Below are 22,229 nucleotides of genomic sequence, written 5' to 3'. Positions count from 1 at the left end.
TTATCTGCAAACTTTTCCACCTGTTCACCCTCTTTTACAGATGATTAATGAATACGTTGAACGGCACAGGTCCCAGTACAGAACCTTGTGGGACCCTGCTTTTCACTGTTCTCCATTGTGAAAACTGACCATTTACTCTTACATTGTGTTGCCTATGTTTCAATCAGTTACTGTTCCATGAGAGGACCATGGCTACTTAGTTTCCTTAAGAAGCTTTGGAAATTTGTCAAAGGCTTTCTGAAAATCCAAATATGCTGTATCGACTGGAAAAAGAAAAGGAGTACTTGTGGCACCTTAAAGACTAACAAATTTATTTGAGCATAAGCTTTCGTGAGCTACAGCTCACTTCATCGGATGCATTTGACTGGATCACCCTTATCCACATGCCTATTGACTCCTCAGAGAATGCTAATAGATTGGTGAGGCACGACTTCCCTTAACAAAAGCTACGGTGGCTCTTCCCGAGCATAATGTGTTCATCTGATAATTATGTTCTTTACTATAGTCTCTACCAATTTGCCAGCTACCGAAGTTAGGGTTCACTGGCCTGTAATTGCTAGGGTCTCCTTTGGAGCCCTTTTTAAAAATTAGCATTCTGTTATCTTCCTTCCAGTCATCTGGTGCAGAAGCTGATTTCAGTGATAGGTTAAATTCTACATTTTAATAGTATTGCAGTTTCATATTTGAATTCCTTCAGAACTTTTGGGTGAATAGCATCTGGTCCTGGTAACATATTACTGTTTAATTTATTAGTTTGTTCTAAAGCCACTTACATTAACACACAAATTTCAAATGTTAACATTTATTTCAAAATACTTTTACAGGAATTTTTCTTCTTTAAGAATTAATTATTATGAGTTACTGTGTTGTGGCTAAGATATTTGAACTGTGTGATTATAAAATCTATGCAGTGATATCTCTTGGAACTATTGTTGACCATCAGATTGCTGACTATTTTGTCATAAAATATGTAAATATTCTATACTTGAACCATTTTTGTATAGAATTATAAATGCACACAGAGTGGTTTTTATTATATGGATAGATAAGCCATTGCATTATTGTTTTCTGAATTATATAATATAATAAAATAATACAAGCTAGGAACAAAACTGGCATTTCAGTATTAGCACTGGACAAAAATTAGTAGACATACAAGTGTGATCATTTATTTTAAAATTGTTGAAATTCATACAATACATTATTCAGTAAATATTATCCAGCCCAGGTCTAGTCAGAAATAGAGTTTATTAAAATCTTGGTTTTGAAATGGAAAATTGTATAAATTATGTTTGACTACAAGGCCTTTTTTGGGCCATGTAAAATGAAGAATAAATTCAACTTCTTTGTAGACATAAAGCCTGAAGAAATCCTCACAGCTGGATCACTAGCACTAATTACATTTAATCTTTTCAGATGCATTTTGCCAATCCCTACTATTTGTTTGTAATGATGTTATTATTAGAAGACCAGCAGTCCTTTAGCAAAACAAAAACATATTCACTGTGAAGAATAATTTATATCTCCTGAGCTTGTTGTCTACAAAATGTCAGTGATGTTCAAGTAGAATTCTTATAGCACAATAATAATTACATACAAAAAACTCCATTAAAAACAAAAGCATTATTAAGATTGCAAAGTCAAGCACTCAGAAGTTTGGTGATGCCAGAATTAATGCCTGTGCAACCTTAAATTTGCCACTCTTATGAGTATGCATTATGATACAGTCTTTAATTACATCATCATATACTGTTTTTTCCACAGGTCTCTAGCCACATTTAGTGCACACGATGGATGGTGCTCACTTAATGAGTGTCTATTCAATATTTTTTTCTGTTGTTCTATGTTATTTACTGCACACTATTCATACCTCTCTGAAGATAGAATTATTAATTTCCTTCTGGGTTTTATCACTATAGTATATAAGTGCTTCACAGACTTTAATCAATTTATCTTCACAATACCCCTTTGAGGTAAGGCGTATTCCCTCCTCCTAGGTCCTTGTCTCAGTATCTATCCAGCCAGTACCAATACTCCCTCTAGGCCCCAGATCCCTGTCAGATCTGTCCCCTGCCTTACCCTCATCCTTCCTACACAAACTGGTCTGCAGTCCCCATCTCCTTGTCCAGCCAGTTCTAGTCTCCCCCAGTTCCTCATTCTATCAAAGTGTTCCCCCGCAGCCAACTAGCTCCCACCCATCCTTTTCACTCACTGTCTCAGAGCCTGTCTTCTTGCCCAACCAGTCCCAGCCTCCCTTCCCCTACAGCTCCCAGTCCAGTCTCCTTGCCCAGCCAATCCCAGTTTTTCTCCCCCACATACACATTCCAGTCCCCGTGTCACCAAAATTCTTGTCTCAACCTACTCCTTTCCCTCTCCTACTCCAGCTTTTATCCCTTCTGCCTACAAATCAGACAGCTTCCTCCTCCATGCTGCCTAGGTGCCAGGAGGGGGTGGGGAGGTGGTCACTGAGAGCACCTGAAAGGCATGCTCCCTGCTCTCAGTGTCCAGACTCACTCCAGCCCAGAGCAGCATTTATGAGAAAATCTGGCTTTGCCCACATAGCCCTAGGTTGGAGCATGCTCAGTTGCTCTGTGATGATGGTACATGTGTAGTCTGGTTGGTACTAGAAACCGAGAGAAAGTCAAGCATGCTCAGTGAGCACAGAAAGTTCTGAGATTCTAGTTGACAACTCACAGTTTCTACTAAGCATGTGCGAAGTGTAATTTTTCAGAGTCCTACAACTTGGCCATATTTTGGCTCATTTTTACAAAAACAGCAAAAGCCACAATCCTGATACAAAGGCCACCCCTCTGCCAAATTTCAAGTCCCTGATCCAAAGGGTGAGGACGTTGTGGTCGTGGTGGAGTCTCCATCACTGGAAATTTTAAAATCAAGATTGGATGATTTTCTAAAAGATCTGTTCTAGGAATTATTTTGGAGATGTTCTATGGCCTGTGCTATACAGGAGATCAGACTCAATGATCCCAATGGTCCTTTCAGGCCTTGGAATCTATGTATCTAGGACTGTTTTTTTTTTTTTTTTTTTTTTTTTAAGATTTTCAGGATATTTTAAAATGGATAAAACAATGTATCTCCCCCTAGTCTCATTATTAGAAATGACCAATTGATTTTGGCTGAAATTTTCCCAAAACAGTCATCCTATGGTAGACATCTGGAAAATTTCAGCCTGTACTGTTAAAGTATGGCAAGGTTCTAAGCAACTGAAAACAGGGTCTTAAAATGGGAAGTGTTGGGCAACCTTAGTAGGCAGTGCCACCAGGCTGCCTATAATACTGTTTCTAGAATGGACAGATAGGGCTAAATTCTCAACGTCTTCTCTCCTTTTGTAGGTATTTATACGTGTGCAAAGTATATGCAAAATGCTGTCCTTGGTGTCAATTAGTGAAGAATTCTTATTTGGTAGAGCACCTAGCACCTACTTTGTGCAAGTGCAGAGGACAGCCCAAGGTATAAAGCAGAGGAGAATCAAGTCACAATATGCAACATGCCCATCTCGAAAATATATTCATGGTTTCTGTGGTTCTTTCAATGTCTTCTTTTCTATTTGTATTTGCATTCCAAGACCGGTGAGTTCCAATTCAGTAAGCCCTCAAGTAAGCACGGCAGGCCAAGAAATAGATTTTTGTGGGCAGCATGTTCCCCTCAGGTTGTAACTTGCACATTCATAAAGAAGCAGCTAATAGTAAAAGTAGGCCAACCTGTTAGAAAAGTTACAGTAACAAAAAGCAGTGAGTCAATGCATCAGTTGTATAATTGCTCGTCTTCCCATTTTTCTAGGAGATATCACATTTGTGAGTTTTCGTGCAGCCTCCTGTTTGTTTCAAAATATTTGGCATTTCTGGTCAGCTGTGCCTAGCTGAGACAGTGAGACGAGAATGTAAATTTATTTATGATGTTTGGATACAGGGGCAGATCAGTAGATCAAAACTGACAGAAGGCACAATGTTCAGCCAGAGGTAACACCACCATTCTTATCCTCCTATATTGCTTTACCCTGTTCCCATGGTCACCTGAGTGAAGTGTTGATGCTGACTGTCTATGATTTTACCAAAGACAAGGTTTTGGAGAGCAGACAATCAGAGATTGCCTTCTGAGGAAAGTGTTATGGTCAGGAACATTTCTGTCTTGGGTAGACACCATTTTGGTGGATCAGTTGGAGCCACAAGGTTTTTTGAGACTATAAAGTAATACATACAAGCTAATTAATTAAAACAGATTCCACAATTTGAAGAGAAAGGCTGAAATTAAATCTCTAGATCTGAGCATGTCTAATGTTCGGAAAGTTCAGATTTGGATCCAGAACCAAAGTTTGCAGCTTGTATCCATCTGTAGTGAAACAGGTTCCTAAACTCATAACATGTACACAGAAAACCATACTAAATAAAACAGGATACATTATTATGCAAAAACACAAAAAGCAGATTTATATTTTGAAAGAATGATCCCTGCCTCAGCAATTAAGCTGAGCTGTATCATGGCAATCGTAATAAAGAACAGTTAAGTTTTAAACATTTCATTGTGGAACAGAAAAGCATTAAAAGTAAGTGATTATGCAAATGCAATGCCCAGTATGATATTTTATGTAGTTGATTATATCTCTCACTCTCAAAGTCTGACCATTTCAAGGTTGTCTAATTTTGTGACAATGCTGAAGTTGACACGCTTGCTTTTAAGGATACAAACAAGAGAGTAACCGCCACTATTTATCTGTTATTATTTGAATAAATATCACAGCTTCCTGGATGAATGTTTCTGTGCTAATTGGTGAGAGAAAACAAAGCAGAATGGCAGTAAACCAAATGCAGTACAAAATGCTGATTGTTATATTTGGCCCAAACCGGCTGTTGTTGTCAGATTAAAAACTGATTTGAACAAAACCACGTGAATTTTCAAAACATAGAAAAAGTGATTAAACAAGAAAAAAATGTCTCTTAAAAATGTGTGTGTACAGATATTTTAAAAACAGGTGATGTTAGTTACTCATATTAAGTGGGTGAATGAAGTGAGCCTACAGTGGTGTAACTTTTATATCAGTGGCCAGATTCCCTGTGCAGGCCCACAGGAAGAAGTAGCTTGTGCTATCTCTATTCATGTGCTGATTTATACTGGTTCAGTTCTTAGCACAAGCCTGAGGGCTACTCTAATTTGCCCCGCTGTGGCCGTGGACCCTAAAGGGGGCATTGAAGCAACTCAGAATCTTGGGGGGTTCCAGATTGCTCCACTTTTCCTTCTGCCCCTGACGCAATGCCTGGCCCACCCCAGAACTTCTCTGGTGGGTGCAGACCAGAAAAGCAGATGTCTAGCTCTTGCAAAGGCATTCTTGTGTTGGGGACATTCCCCAGATGGTGGATTGAGGGGCACTTATAGTCCTTTGCACCTTTTTGCAAAATCGTTTCCTTATTTTCCATCACATAGCTGTCAGCGGAAGAGTATACGTCCACTTTAAGATGGTGGGTTAATGATTTTTGAGAAACAAGGTTACATCATTGCATTGTGATGAGAGGGCCTGCAGGACTAAACGATTTTTTAAATACTTTAATAGCAGGGGTCATATTATTTTGCTACTAAGAGATGCGGTTATGTTTTAATTGGCTAATGTTTACATTGTGGTTTTGCTTAAAAACACATTTTTTTCAAGATTCTCTCAATCATCGCTTATCTCACATCCACAAATATCCATGCTTCCTGTGTATAGTATGTACATTTGCTCTATTTCAGACATACTCACACTGAAAGTTTATTTCACATGGGACATCAAGAAAACAAAGTCACATTAGTCTGTTTTTTCCCCCTCAGTTAAAGTTTCATTAAAATAAGTTCACAGTGAGTTCAGATCTCTAGTCCTACCTTGCAGTGTAAAACCGATATTGTTATTTATTAGAAAGTTGGTGCTTGGACATTACTGAGAACTAATACATTCCATGTAGTTGTAAATCTTTGAGTATTTTGAATATTGGGAAACTGCCTAACAATTCTAAGAAACCTTTGCAAACTCATCTTGCTATGACCACACACATTAAAGAGAGCTTTAAAATATATAAAAAACTATTATTCATTATGTTTTGGTTAGCAATGTAATAACATTACAGAGAAGTTACAATCTCTGGCCTTGGATATGGATCCTCCAGTGACGACTGTGTAGGGGCAGGGGAGTCTGCATTTGTACGGAATACTATATATTCCAGCAGGATCAGGGCCTAAGACTTTCAGTGGATCATTTGTGCATACTGTTTTAATATGTTTGTACATATCTAGAATCAAAACTATTAATTAGAGTCCATACAGTTTCAGATAGTATAAAAGGTTCCTGGCCCATCTTCCTGACGTGGGTAGAAACATTCTACATTGTATCCTTTTTTAAAAAAAAAGTTATTTTATTTATTGTGCTGCACAGTTTTGAGGAGGAGCAGGAATAGTTAGGGCCAGATCTTCCTTGGCATATTATTCAGGTAGTCCCAGTGACCTTGGTGGGACTGCTCATATGAGCAAGACTTTACCCTTAAAACAGAGTGAACTGATTAAAAAATAAAAAAAAGTATATATGAATTGTATATAAATAATACGCAGTTTAAATTAGGATTAAACAAATGCTGAGAGTTTTGTAAATTATTTTGGCAGTGTAATATTCATTTGTCAAAGCCCAAGTTTGCAAATGAAAAAGAATTTCTACAGCAATACAAGTAAAAAATAAGTGGTTCTAAAAACTTGTGCTTGTATGAGACTTTGATTAGCCTTTATCAATATATTGTACAGATGCTTTTTGATTTTTTTTTCAATTAACAAATTTAATTATCTATTCAGACAGGAATTTGGAACAAATATGCTGTAATAATTGCTCATAACTAGAAAGAATTTGGGGAGAAAAATTGACCTGTGTGTGGTCACTGCTCCATAAATTCTTACAGCACTGGATTCAGCTGCAGTGTCTAGCATTTATTTTTTCTAATGAAGTGATGACTATTTCTAGAATATAGTAAAGGTGGTGGCCAATAGAAATTTTCCAGATTTAGGGCCAAGCCCTCAATGCAGTTCCCACCAAGTAGCGAAGAAGATGTGTGGGGTGGTGGAAGGAGAAAAAAGAAGGGAGGTGAGGGGAAGCATACAGCCACAGAGCATCTGCTACAGAGCCAACTTTAGTTCTATAGGAGTTGTATGGGTAACAATTCAAAAATCTGCAGCTAGCTTTTCATACCTGTCTGTGACGTGCTTGGAAAACACATAGAAATATTGATTAGTGACAAAATCTTGTATGACTACTGTTGAAAGCTTTCCTTTTGGCCATCACCAATATGTCATACACAATCACATTGTGCAGGATGTACGATGATGCTGTAAAGGGAAGATATAATTTGCTCCACGCATTTGCACAGGGAGTGAAGGCATAAGGCTCCCTCTTATTTCCATATGTAGGCTGCTTCCATTATGATGCACAGCAGGGAGAGCAATCTCCATATGACCACTAATTCCTACTCTGCGTGGCTAGGCAGGAGAGAGTATGCAGGGGCATATAATGGGTGAAACCTTGTCTCCACCCCCTCAAAGTTCTGGCTGGCACATCTGAACTGGTATGGAGATAGAAAGAAATCTGCACCTGATAAAGGTTGACACAGATTATTTTTTTTTCTGGAGCAAGGGGGAAAACAAGGAACAAATTCTTACTTTGTTGATTTGCCCCAAGGCTTTCTATTGTAATATTGCCATTTAGTTCTTCATTATGTGTACATAAGAAAATAAAGTCCCCACTTCTTCACCAAATCATTATAGACATAATGAGTATCAGAACTTTATGCAATTCAATTCCCAATGCATATGCTAGTACTTGTTGAGTGGTGAAAAAAATGACTCTGCTGTCTTAAAACTAAATTTAAGTACAACACAAGGGAAAATGCACATATATTGATCTTTATATGAAGGGCAGATCTGATAAACCCTTCCACAGTCAGATTATTATGCAAAGATCTGCAAAAAGTCAGTATCAGGAGTAAGTTCCTTTGCCCTTATGTAGTATAGAGCGGTGGTGGGAAATCTGTGGCCCATCCGGGTAATCCACTGGCGGGCCGCGAGACAGTGTTTACATTGCCTGTCCGCAAGCACGGCCGCCCACAGTTCCCAGAGGCTATGGTTCACCGTTCCCAGCCAATGGGAACTGTGGGAAGTGGGCCACAGGTTGCCCACCACTGGTTTAGAGATTCCTCAATATGTTTCGGTTAATTTGTATGAGGATTTTCAATAGGGTGTAATCAAGCCGTTAGTAAGTATAATTTATATAGATAGATTTTTTTCTCCTAGGGGGCAAGATAAATGCTTGGTGTCATAAAATTGGCCCAATATCTATAACATATCAACAGTAGAATATAACATTTTCAAATTGTGAAAGAATATTTGACTATTGAAGTTCCTGTAAAATACTGTTTTTGCATCTGTTCCTATTTTATTGTCTCACAGATTATCAGAAAAAATTTAATCGTAAAAGTCTTCTAGCTGTGGCAGTTTTTCCCATTGTGATGTCACAAGTAATCAGTTCTCATTATTACAAAGATTCTACTCAGGAGTCCAGCACTAATCGTTAAAAGATGTCCATGTTTAAAAAAATAAAGCCAATGATTGTAAACATACTCTTAATTTCAGTTATTGTTTAGAGCAAGTTTGAATTGTAGGAATCAAGTGTACTTTCCCTGCATGAAGGATTGTAGTTTTGCCCTGTTTTGCAGGATCTTTAAAGTCACATATGAATATGTCATGAGTAAGAAGAATTAACAGTATGGGGAGGCTGCCTGTATTCAAATGCTACTCGTATACAAAATATATGTCATGCTTGAAAATATGTTATTGTCAATCCAAATAGAACACAAACTAAAATGAGATAATTTGGAAGGTGCCTATAAAGTCAGCCTGAATATATTATCATAAGTATATGTGAGATAATATTTGTTTTAAAAAGATTCTATGGCACTGTAAACTCAGTCTCATTAGAGACTGCATTTAAAAAGCTTATAAAGTTACTCATTAATGTTATCTTGTTGTATCTCCACAGCTTTTTCATTAAAGAAAATTCAGCAGAAAGCATTTTCTCCTGATAGCAGGAACCAATTTGCAATAAATGTTCTGGAAACCACTAGGGAAGCCATTACTGAGGTCTAATAAAAACAGACAAGCGTAACTTGTTCTATATTTTTGTTTCAATCACATACAGATGAGACCCCGCTCTCCACACCAACCGCAAGAGACAGCCTTGACAAACTTTCTCTAACTGGGCATGGGCAACCACTACCTCCAGGTTTTCCATCTCCTTTTCTGTTCCCTGATGGATTGTCCTCCATAGAGACCCTTCTGACTAACATCCAGGTAGGCCTTTCTATAGATCAGCTTTCGGAGATGGAGACATATTTGTCTAAATTGATACAGCCATTTTAGAGTAATCAGTTTGTAAGATTATTTGAATCAACTAATACACTGAAACTTTGTAGTAATTTAGGTTTTAAAGGAACCACAACAGTCAAATGATTTTAGAAACTGTCAGATCCAGTACATGAAAATATAGATTGTATATGAAACCATAACAGAGACTTAGATGAAAGTGACATTAGTATTTTTAAAGTCATTCATCTTAAATGCCAGGTTTTTTACTGGCTAATGAGATGTATTTTACTGTTTAAGTTTATCTCATTTACTAAACAGACAAAAACTTCTTTAATAAATATTTACTTTAAACTGCTAGAGTGTCAAGATAGAAATGACATCTTAAGCTATTTAAAATATGGCTAATGGCAAAGGTATTCACAAAAATCTTTTTTTTAAACAAATAAGCTCATTTCTGCTGATGTATTATCTTCAAAGAATAGACTTAAAAGGGCATTACCAAATTTTCTGCAGATTTCCTATGCAGTATTCAGGATGCCTATTGTGTGTACAGTATAGTCTAATTCTAACATTATTCAAGATTTACACTAGCATATAGCATGGAGACAAGGAGTGTTTGAGATGAGAGACTTTTTTTTGGTTTTTTTTTGCCCACACATGCAGTGATCCTGTGGTCAACAGATGGAATTTTTGCAGCAACATGGTTATGCATCACATGCAGCAGCAAAATGGCAGTGCAGGAAAGTACAGCTTTATTATGCTCATTCCAGCTGTACTTTGTATGCACAGCAACAAACCTCCACATATAATCTTTCATCACATTTCTTTTACTAATGCACCATCCACTGCAAATACAGAGAAAATTAATTGTATTTTCATCACCAAAGTCTATAGCAATGCTACTTCTGTAACTAGTCTCACTGAAGTTAATGGGACTTAAGGCTTTGGCTTGCCTTTTGAAATGTAGGAAATCTATTAATTTATTATCTCATCTCACTAATAAGGGTTATCTTAGTTTTTACTCTACTAGTAAACACCTAGGGGAGTGGCAGGTGATCAGACTAAAACTCTATATCTGAACACCCCAAGGGAATTCAGATCTGCCTCTAAACCTTGCATCTGTAATGCAGGTATATAGCTGTATAAATATACACACAGACATGGCTAGTGTGACAAAGCTCCAACCTTGTCTCAGTGGGTCCCGCACTTCCTGGCAGATTATGCTAGCCCCAGAGGCTCACTGTGACCCTCCACATAGCCCTTCTCTCTCTAGAGGCAAGGCTCACAGCCTACTGAGCCATTTTCATCATAAGCCAGCAAGGGAGGTGAGGAAGAGTTATCCTCCCTCACACAGTCTATGTTGTCTCCCAGTCTCAGTGATTAGTCGGGGAGGGGGGACCCCAGGCCCGCCCTCTACCCCAGGCTCCAGCCCAGGGACCCTGATAGTAGCAGCTCTTGGTAGCTGACTTTTTGGAAACAGGACAAGTACGATTCCCTGGGCCACTTCCCCACAGCAGCCCCCCACTTCCTCAATATCTTTGTCACCCTTACCTCAGGTCCACCTTTGTTGTGCCTGATAAGGTTTGTACTGCTCTGTTTCTCCAGCAGCATGGCTCGCTTCTACAGCTCCTGACACACACACCCCTGCCCCCCCACCTGTGTAAATGGGAGGCTTTCAACTAGTTTCAGCCAGCCCCTGATTGGCTTCAGGTATCCCAATCAACCTAGCTGTCTCCACTGCTTTCCGGAAGGATCTTAATTGGCCCCAGGTGTCTTGATTAACCTGGAACAATGGCCATTTGGTTACCATGGTAACAGAGATTTGTTTAGCGGGGGGCTAACATACCTGTTTCTCACTACTTTCCTATAGCCATCTGGCCTTGCCCCATCACACTAGACATAAAAAAGTGGAAGCAGAGGTCTTTGACAAAAAGGGGAAAATCCTGAGCACATTCATGGGAAGGCCCAAGAGGCAGGAGTTCCGGCTTATGGCCAGCCCCCTCACTGTGCATCAACACACAGTTGGTCAGTAGAAATACAAAAGGGCAAAAGCCAGGCAGTTTCTCACACTGCTATGCATCTCCTCCGGTCCTTTTCCCTGCATATGCATAGCAGAAACTACTTCTATCTTTACACTGGAATAGTGGCTATGGAGCAGCTCCATTGCCAGTCCACGATTTGTGGGGGAGGATGCCTTCTTTCACTATAATCCACAGATGTTGTACTGAGAGGATGTTGGTTAAAATGCTTTTAAGAAGCAGCATAATCCAGAAGACTGGGTCCAGGTTTAGGAGTCAGGAAATCTGGATTCTACTTCTGGGACTACCACTGATCTGTTATATGACCTTGGGCAGCTCATTTCACTATTGTGCCTCAGTTATCCAATCTGTAAAGTGGGAATGATGATACTTACCCTCCTTTGAGACATGTGTTGAAGTCTATGGATGAAAAGTGTTTTATATAAGAGCTAAGTGTTATTACTTGCACATGAATTATTTGAGTGTGCAGTTATGTGAAACATGGTATTTTTGAGTTTGGAGCCTCCTACACTTAATAAAACAGAAAAAAAAATATTTCTATAATACAAGGTAAATATATTTAACAAAGTTGCAAAGAGTGAAAAGAGTGTACTTCTTTTGTTTCAGGCTAAGACACACAGTAAGTAAAAATAGGCAACAAATAAATACAGAGAATAAATATTCGAGTTGAGCATTGATGTATAGTAAAATTCTTAGTAACTTTTTTTTTTTAATTAATGTGTGTGCCTGATGTCTTTAGACAGCAAACTAATGAGTAAAGCATTCAGTATCAACAGGTTAGCTGATCTGGTGATTGAATATGAGAGTGTTGTACTACTTTATGATATATGAGCAGGGATTGATTTTCTGAGAATACATTCAGATTTGTCTTTCAGAAAATGCAGAATTCAGATTATTTTACTTGTTGTTACCCGTGGTAGACTGGTACAAAAACCCACAATGCAAAGAATCCAGACTTTTGTTCAGGTCTTTTCCTATTCTGGGACCCTACTTTTTATGTCCAATCCCCACATTATGTCAAACAGTTTATTATCCTAAGAAGGCTGAATATGACTTCTTTTGGATTTGATCAGCTCTCTCATTCACCCCACTGGCAGAGGCACCCTTCCATTTTCTCCAGGTTTAATCCTTGGCTACACAGTGTACAGGCAACATGGCCAGCCTAATGGATAGTCTCAGGAGAACTGGGTTCTTTTCTTGATTCTGCTACTGCTCTGCTAGGTGAGCTCAGACAAGTCACTTCATCTGTCTAGACCTCTGTTTTCCAATCTGGAAAATGGGGAAAATGATGCTTCCCTCCTTTATAAAGATCTTGCTTTTCGATATACTGATGAAAAGCGCTTTTTAAGAGCTAGGTATTAGATTTACACTACCCAAAATGCACCAGTAGGAAACCATTAAAAAAAACAGCAATTTTCAGTTAGCATATATTTGCCACCTCCATACAAAAAGTATGAATGGTTCTGAAAATCCATTATCAAGATTAAGTTACTGCCTAAAATTCATTTTAATTATGTAATATTCTGTCCATGGTGGTGGCAAGTATGCTACTGAAAACATATTTAAAATAATTTCCTAGCTCAGTGATTATTGTATTGTAGACAGGGGTTTAGAGACTAGGGAACTGAACGCAGGTTTTCTATATTACACTTAAAGAAATAGGCCAAACCCTCAGTTGATGTAAATCAGTGCAGCTCTACTGGCCCATAATTTTAAATGAATGCAAGGTAGGCCTACTCATCAAAGCAGCCACTGAAGTTTGCAGACTTGTTTTTTCCTGTGTCTCTAAATCTGCAGCTTTATTTTTAATCTTGTTTTGTCTTTTTAGGTCTTGCAAAATACTTACAGAAACATAAATAAAATGTTTAATTATTTGCATCATTGTGGAAGAATTAACAAAAAAAGTTACATTTTTCTTAGTGTTTTCTTCTTATAAATTACTTGCATGTGTATACACCACCTAGAACAAAAGGGCTCAGTTCTGAAGAGGTAGTGCTGTAATGCAAACAATAAATAGCTATAGCAATAATAAAATAAACAATAACATGCCCCATTGTTCTAAGCACCGTACAAAGACGTAGGAAGACATAATCCCTTCTACATAACCTTCTTAGTGCTTCACCGCTTGTGAGTAGTGAAGCCATCCCAAACTCATGCAAATAAAACCTTTGATACCAGGCCATCATATATGTCATCATATATGTCAGAGATCTAACAGATTTATTTGGGCATAAGCTTTTGTGGGCAAAAAACTCAAGTACTCCTCGTTGTTTTTGTGGATACAGACTAATATGGCTTCCCCTCTGATACTTTTTCATTTTGTTTTTCATGTTTCTATTCTTATAGGGATCCCTCAACCCTCCCAGAATGATCTTTTCTCTTGTCCTCCCTCTCCAATCCCAATGTTAAGGACCATCAACAATAAATGAATACATGGGAAAAATCATTGTGTGCAGCTAAGCAACATTTGTTTCAGGATTGAGGGTGGGGGTGGGATAATATGATTTAACTCACATCTGTACTCCCTTGATCCTGGAATCATAATTCAGAGTCACCATGGTTCTATCCTAGCCCTGCCTCAATGAATCTTTTATTGTTACACATTCAGGAATCACAGACAGGGCCTACCCCTCCACCATATCTCCTACACCAGGAAATCCCCAGATGCCTACTGTGGGCATGGGCAACTTTTCTGAGAAGCCATGCAAAGGGGCCAGTCCAAGGGGTGAGGATTTATCCAAAAATATTACGTAGAACATTCCATTATTTTGATCTTTAAATGTGTAACCTCACTCCTCTGATGTCAATCTTTTCAAATGAATCAAACACACCAAATAAAGCATAGGAGTGTGATGCTTTTGCTGATATTATACTCAGGAAAATTAATGCTGATGTTTAAATTTCTAATTGGGTGCCAGAGTAACCATCCCATTGTAATGAATGGGGAAGTTCACTCCTCTGTCATAGCTAATGTTTTTCCCTTGGTGTATAGAAATAGGAAGACAGCACTTCATCAGTTCACATTCAGACGGATACCTCCACAACTAAAAGCACTAGAAACTATGTTTTGAAAGTTAAATTAAGTGACATGGCCACAGAGCAATGCTGTATTACAATATTGTAATAATCTTCAGTGATAGTAATATTATTTTGAGCTTTAGGATCTGATTCTGCACCCTGTATTTAGTACTTTTGATTGTAACTGTAGCATACAGTAGCACTCTTGTTGATAAGAATCCATTTTAAAGATGAGCAAAATGGCTTTTAAATATTCTCTTGATACAATTAAAATAGAAATCTAAGAGAAGATTGCAAGATAAACTCACTTATGAAAACAAAATAAAAGACTGGTGATACACCTGGAAGTTTTCTGCACTGCAAATAAATATGAGTCAATATTACAGAAAAATATTTGCAAGCATTACATCAAACAAAAGCCACAGCTTTGCTTCAGCAGCTTTTGCAGCCCTTTTTGTTTGCTTTGTGCAAAATTCAAAAGAGTGAAATTTTCTTCACAAGGATATTAATGGAAAGGGAAAATCACATTTACTTGTACGAATATGCATTTGCCAATGTATTCATGCTGGAGTTATTCAAAGAAAGCTCTTTTGCATGTCATCTATTGAAAGAGCACAGAAAAAAATGTCATGTGACTTAGGTGACTAATCAAACAGAGTGAATAGTGAATTACAAATAGTCAATACCCAAAGCATTAGTCATGTTGAATAGTTAGCAAGCAATCCAACGGCAGATATATGTTTTGTAAATCATTCAGCGGATAATGTTTAATAATGAACAATCATGTAAAAATCAAGGTCTGTTCATGGATAATTTGCAGACTAAAAAAGGAGCAAAGTTCTTTGAAGAAATTGTTCACTGTCTTCACCCAGCCTCTGCTACAATCACGTGTGTCAGTATAAAGTCTCAGGTGCTCACACACCTCTATGCCCAATGCCACAAGTTCAGAATGGAGTATACGCTCCAACTTTATATTTTCCATCATTTAGTGGGTTGTCTGAATTGTGCTCTCATGTAATTGTGTCATATTTAATCCTAAGACAGATACATTACATTAAAAACATAGCAGATCTGAGTATAGATACAAAGAGCATGCCTTTCAGTTTCTACTAAGAGGGTGTTATTTTTAAGAGTAATATAATTTTGTTTATGCCAGCTTCAGAATTGATAACACAATATTAGTGCTTTCTGAAAAACAATAATGGGTGACTTTGGCCTTATGGCTTAAGACTATGGTCAATATATATTATGTGAACTGTAGCCTGTCCTTGCAAGATGATGTACTCAGTTGTCCGATAGGATCATATTAGTTAGAAAAGGAAAGAAACCTAAACTAGTAATTTTTGTTGGAGCATTTTTCTTGAAGAATTTATCACTGGGAAATATTTTTAAAAAATTAAACCAAATAGTGGTGGCTTATAAATCACCAGGGAGAAAAGGCAATTATTTGTGAACACTTAGCATTTTTACATTAAAGTTAGAAAATTTATTAACAGTAGCCTAAAGGGGAAGAATTGTACTCTATGTTAGAAGTCTTGCTCCAGTTTATCCTCACTACCTCCATACTGTATTAAAAACAAATTTGAAACCTGAACATGTTCGCTACAATTATCATTATCCAACCTCCATAATAACTGGCCTTCCCTAAAGAAAAATATTTTAAGTCATGTCTTGTGTTTCACTGTATTTCACATTGTAATTGGCATCCCATTGATATTTGTCAGGCTAGAGGATTACCCATAGCAAATACAAGGTGGGCATATTTTATTTTGTGTAGTCTTTTGCAGATGAACCACTGGGAGAATTCACAGGATTCCACACAACTCTGAAATTACTATTACAGTTGTTGGCTCCAAGGCGTTTTGATGATTTTTAGATACAGTACTGATTAGTTGCCTTTCCCAGCCCCGTGCTGCATTGAATAAAGGCAGACATTGAATGTTTCCGATATTTTTGCATTAAAACTGTCATTGGCAGCAGCAGCACTTTTGCATATGCAGCAGTTTGGCTCCAGTGCAGATTTTTGTTCACATTGGATGCCTACTGATGTGCACTAATTTAACTTCTAAAAATGGAACTTAATTTTGTATAGCTTATAAGTAGTCCCTAGTGGGTCTTGGCTCCAAAAGAAGCTAATATTTTCCAGACATAATCAGCAGCAAAAAGTAATGTATTGTGATTAGATACATTAGCAGCCAGCGTGGGGGGGAGGGGTCGGGGAGAGGTGTGATGCAGAAATTCAGTGTAAATGTAATATGCTCTTAGCAGCTTCATATTTTGCACAGGTTCTTAATATAAAATTACACAATCAACGTGACAATTTAGCATTATTCTCCTTGTTTATTCATAATGATTGTTTCATATTTAAAGAACACCAAAATATTGTGTTTTGTCAGCCAAGGACAATGATAGTGTAATAGTAATTTATTTTAAACTGCTACGGATAATACAACCAATCAACACATTAAGTGGTGCCAACATTGGCATCTTGCTAAATAATCTCTAGGCTTTGCACTGACAGTACATCTTTCAAAGATAAGTCAACAAGAGCAATCAGAGCAGAAAATTAGAATTTGGTTTCTTAGAATTAAAATACAGCTAAACTAAAGTTTTAATTGGGGTGATCTAAAAGGGCACTTGATGTAATGATCTCTTTCATTTGATACTAATTGTTTGTTCCTGATGAAGAAGAAACATGTACATGAATGTTGCTGAATTGAGTAAAGATGGCAGTTGCCTTTGCTGCTAGATTTTATTGTTAAACAAGATGAATTGTCACAGTGAGGGAGAGGGTTGTCTGCACCTTAGAAATTCTTTGTCTATTTATTTTGCATCAAGGGGAGACCTTTTCATAGAATCATAGAATCATAGAATATCAGGGTTGGAAGGGACCTCAGGAGGTCATCTAGTTCAACCCCCTGCTCAAAAGCAGGACCAATCCCCAATTAAATCATCCCAGCCAGGGCTTAGTCAAGCCTGAACTTAAAAACTTCTAAGGAAGGAGATTCCACCACCTCCCTAGGCAACGCATTCCAGTGTTTCACCACCCTCCTAGTGAAAAAGTTTTTCCTAATATCCAACCTAAACCTCCCCCACTGCAACTTGAGACCATTACTCCTTGTCCTGTCCTCTTCTACCACTGAGAATAGTCTAGAACCATCCTCTCTGGAACCACCTCTCAGGTAGTTGAAAGCAGCTATCAAATCTCCCCTCATTCTTCTCTCCCGCAGACTAAACAATCCCAGTTCCCTCAGCCTCTCCTCATAAGTCATGTGTTCCAGTCCCCTAATCATTTTTGTTGCCCTTCGCTGGACTCTCTCCAATTTATCCACATCCTTCTTGTAGTGTGGGACCCAAAACTGAACACAGTACTCCAGATGACACCAGTGTCGAATAGAGGGGGACGATCACGTCCCTCGATCTGCTCGCTATGCCCCTACTTATACATCCCAAAATGCCATTGGCCTTCTTGGCAACAAGGGCACACTGCTGACTCATATTGAGCTTCTCGTCCACTGTCACCCCTAGGTCGTTTTCCGCAGAACTGCTGCCTAGCCATTCGGTCCCTAGTCTGTAGCTGTGCATTGGGTTCTTCCATCCTAAGTGCAGGACTCTGCACTTATCCTTATTGAACCTCATCAGATAAGGAACTTTTGTATAAGTTCACCTGATTTGGACTTATGAGTGATGTGAGTGATTTGCATGTTCTAGGCGGAGATAAACGGGAGGAGTTAGGAATATTCTAGATTTCAACTGTTTGCTGAAGTAAGAGGAGAACGTGGATCCAAAAAAACCCCAAACCTCTTGTTTATTGCCTCATTTGAATTTTTCATTGGTTTAGAAGTGTCCTTCATGTGAAAACTGGTTGTCTGAAGGAAAAATGATTACTTGTTTTAAAAAATTGGGAAAAAATTCCAGATATATGTTAAAAAATTAAAAATTAGACTCTAGAAAGGGTTTATTATTACTATTAGTAATACTTTATTTGTTTGTTTGTTTGTTTTATTTTAAACTGTACTTAATTTTGAACATTCCTATGTAGTTTTATATTTAGTCCAATAGAGTTTTGTTTGGTAGCTTCCAAATTTAACAGTACAATCATAATTATCTTGTAGATTATTTTTGAATGGTTTTAACTTCTTTTCAAGTGGACTGTTACAACTTTTAAACATATTTTTATGCAATTTTATCTTTAGGTTGATAGGAATTTTCAAAATGTGGCCTGCATTTGTGCCTAAACAAATGTGTGTGCACAAATAACATAACATACATTCCCATAAAGTGCATCAGGTTCCCTACTATGAGAACTTTACAATTGGAGGACCTCCCATTAAGTGCTGAGCTTTCTCAACACTTGCAGATTTCAGTGGGAGTTGAGTGCAATAATACCATGAGGGATTAGGCCCTGAATTAGACAAGACATGAGACAACAGTTTAGGTAAGAGTGGGTATGAGGAGCATTGAGAAGAAAATGGGATGGACTGTTAAAATGTGTTTAAAAGAGGGATTTGAAGGAGGTCTTGATAGACTCTGACAATGGAAAAGCTAGCGGACCAAGCTTGCAGTTTGTCCTTTGCCTGGCCAGGGAGTTGGCTCTTTGGGACAGGTACTGTCTCTCACTATGTGTCTATAGAATGCTTAGTACAATCATGACCTGATCTCAACTGGGCTATTTTAATACACATAATTATTATTAATAATAACAGTAATGAGCAGGGTGTATGGGTGATGTGCTGCTTCATTACATCCCTACTAGAGCTCCCATCAGGTCAGCTTATATGGAGGTTATTGCAGAAATTAAAGAAGCCACTTTCTGGAAGAAAAGCCAAAGGGAACATTGAGTCAACTTCCCCTTTGGGAATGGTGCCCCTCACTGCTGTGGGCTGACGCAGTTACATTTTAATCTTCAGGAAGAATAAATCTAGCTCTATAACCTTTATCAAGAGTTGTACACACAAAGGATGTGTTGAGTGCTTTTGAAAATTTGGCCCCATGTGTTTTTACATATAGCTTGTCTGCCTGTTTGAATGTGTTTCAGTAAAAAAGGTGCTGATGATAATAGGAAGGCTTATTAAGCTGTTATGTGCACCCATATAACCGTGACCTGGCAGCAGGATTATTTTTTTATTTAAAATCTCTCATATCTAATCAAGAAAATACAAAAGAAGTTCATTTATTATGTCTGCTGTTTTACATTCCCAAACTTTGCAATGTTCAACTTCATCTTTGAACAGGGCCTATTAAAGGTTGCGATAGACAATGCCAGAGCTCAAGAGAAACAGGTCCAGATGGAAAAGACGGAGCTGAAGATGGAGTTGTTCAGGGAACGAGAACTGAGGGAAACTCTGGAAAAACAGCTGGCTGTGGAACAGAAGAACAGAGGTATTTTAGAAATGTTCTGAGTTTTTTTTATAAGCAGACATAACCTCTTTATAATTTATTTATCCAAGTTTAATTCTAATATATTAGAACCTAGTTTTGAGCAAAACCCTTCTTTTACCTCATTTTATAGAGGAAGCTATGTGACTTCCCTAATTTTGCACAGCGGGCTTTGTACTCAGGACCCTCCCAGTTTTCAACTCTTTGCTTGAATCCCTTTTGTTTCTACATATAATTAAGGTTTTATTGCAATATAGACAGAATCCTAGACTTTAAAGCAAGAAGGACCATCATGATAATCTATTCTGACCTTCTGCACATTGCAGGCCACAGTACCTCATCCAGCGCCTCCTGTCGTAGGCCCATAACCTCTGGCTGAGTTACTGAGGTCCTCAAATCTTGATTTAAAGACTTCAAGTTACAGATAATCTACTCTTTACTATTGTTCAAACCAAGAAGTGTCTCATGCCCCAGGCTACAGAGGAAGGCAAAAAATCTCCAGGGTCTCTGCCATCCTGACCTGGAGGAAAATTCCTTGCTGATGTCAAATATGGCGATCAGTTAGACTTCAAGCATGTAGGCAAAACCCATCCACCAGATTCCTGAGAAAGAATTTTCAGTAGCAACAGAGTCTTCCCTCATCTTCAGCAATTGGAGATAGTTGCTAATAGCAGTCATGGATTAGCCGTATGCCATTGTAGGCAGTCTCATTTTCTCATCTCTTCCATAAACTTATCAAGTTCATGAAGTTAGTTAGGTTTTTTATCCCATTGCTCCCTTTGGAAGGCTGTTCCAGAACTTTGCTGCTCTGATGGTTGGGAAACCTTTGTCTAATTTCAAGTCTAAACTTATTGATGGTCAGTTTACATCCATTTGTTCTTGTGTCAACATTGACCCTTAACTTAGATAACTCTTCCCCTGTATTTATCTTTCTGATGTGTTTATAGAGAGCAATCATGTCTCCCCCTCAGTTTTCATTTAATCAGGCTAAGTAAGGCAAGCTCCTTAAGTCTCCTTTTTTAAGGCAGGTTCTCCATTCCTCTGATCATCCTAGTACCCCTTCTCTGCATCTGTTCTAATTTGAATTCATCTTTCTTAAACATGGGAGACCAAAAATGCACACAGTGTTTTTGATGAGGTCTAACCAGTGACTTGCATAATGGTAAGAATACTTCCCTGTCTCTACTGGAAACATCTTGCCTGATGCATCCTAGGTTTGCATTAGCTTTGTTCATGGCTGTATCATACTGGCGGAACCTAGTCATCCTATTATGGACCAATACCCCCAGCTCTTTCTCCTCCTCTGTCACTTACAGCTGATAAAATAAGAAATCTCTTTGAAGCAGCTTGAACGGAGGACACTTGGATTCAAAATCAGTATTTTTATACCTTGAGCTAAATTTAATCCCATGTTAGTCTTTAAGGACTCCTTGTTGTTTTTGTGAATCCCATTAGTATCACTGTAATCTTATTTCATGCCTCTTTCCACTAGAGGGTGCAACTATTACACCATGAATTTCCCTTTTAAACAGAGGAGAATAAATAATTGTAGGCAATAACTATTAATAATAATCATGAGTGTGCATAGAATCTTCACTGTGACTATTGACTGGCATATTAATTCAATTAATACAATTACAGGACTAATACTAAATAGGTCTCTTTTTTTAGTGGATCTCAAATATTTTTTATAAACACTAGCCAGTGCTATGCCTCATGACACCTCTGTGAGGTAGATAGTATACCTGTTTTACAGATAGGCAAACTCAGGCACAGCAGAGGGGTTAAGTGATTTCTCCAAAGTTAGACACTGAGGAAAACTACATGATAGGCCCTGATTTTGTGCCAGGTAATGAAAAAAATGACTTGTATTGTCAGCACTGTGCACTGCATACTCTTCTACTTTGTACCACTCTAATGACATTATTTCACCTGGTATAAGAAGCTGGACCTAAGGATGAGGAGATATGATTGCTCTCTAGAAATACATCAGGGAGTAAACAACACTGAGAGTGAAACCTACTCAAGCTGAAGAATGGTGTTGGTACAAGAGCCAATGGGTATAAGCTGGTCATGAAAAAAATCAGGCTGGAATTTACAAGGCGGTTTCTCACCATCAGAGGGGTGAGGTGCTAGAACAGCCTCCAACAGGAGTTGTGGAGGCAAACAACATACCTGGTTTTAAGACAGAACAGAACAGTTTTATAAGTGCTCTTGTATGATGGGGTTGGTTTTGACAGTAGGGTCTCACTTCCTGTTTATATCTTATGTTTCTAATACTCATGCTTTGGGGCTTCAGTCACCTGGAGGGGGCAGGAAGGGATTTTTACCTCAGGGTGTATTCTGGGGGATATTTTTGGTCTCTTTCCTTTGAAGCATCAGAGATGACTACAGCTGAAGATGAGATTTTGG

The 22,229-nt window shown here is 38.1% G+C and overlaps 1 protein-coding gene across 13 annotated transcripts in view; it reads left to right on the top strand.

Moving 5' to 3' along the window:
* Nucleotides 1-22,229, top strand: part of DACH1 (dachshund family transcription factor 1) — a 462,083-nt gene that overhangs the window by 391,445 nt on the left and 48,409 nt on the right. For all 13 annotated transcript variants that reach the window (XM_073346413.2, XM_073346448.2, XM_073346406.2 and 10 more), the window contains 2 exons: nt 9,215-9,366; nt 19,673-19,820. In XM_073346413.2, the coding sequence (XP_073202514.2) occupies nt 9,215-9,366; nt 19,673-19,820 (300 nt within the window). The remainder of the gene's footprint in view (nt 1-9,214; nt 9,367-19,672; nt 19,821-22,229) is intronic.

The sequence above is a fragment of the Lepidochelys kempii genome, chromosome 1, assembly GCF_965140285.1.
Source record: "Lepidochelys kempii isolate rLepKem1 chromosome 1, rLepKem1.hap1, whole genome shotgun sequence".
In the NCBI taxonomy this organism is placed as follows: Eukaryota; Metazoa; Chordata; order Testudines; family Cheloniidae; genus Lepidochelys; species Lepidochelys kempii.
The sequence above is the reverse complement of the archived record's forward strand: the minus strand, read 5'-3'. Positions and strand labels throughout refer to the sequence as shown.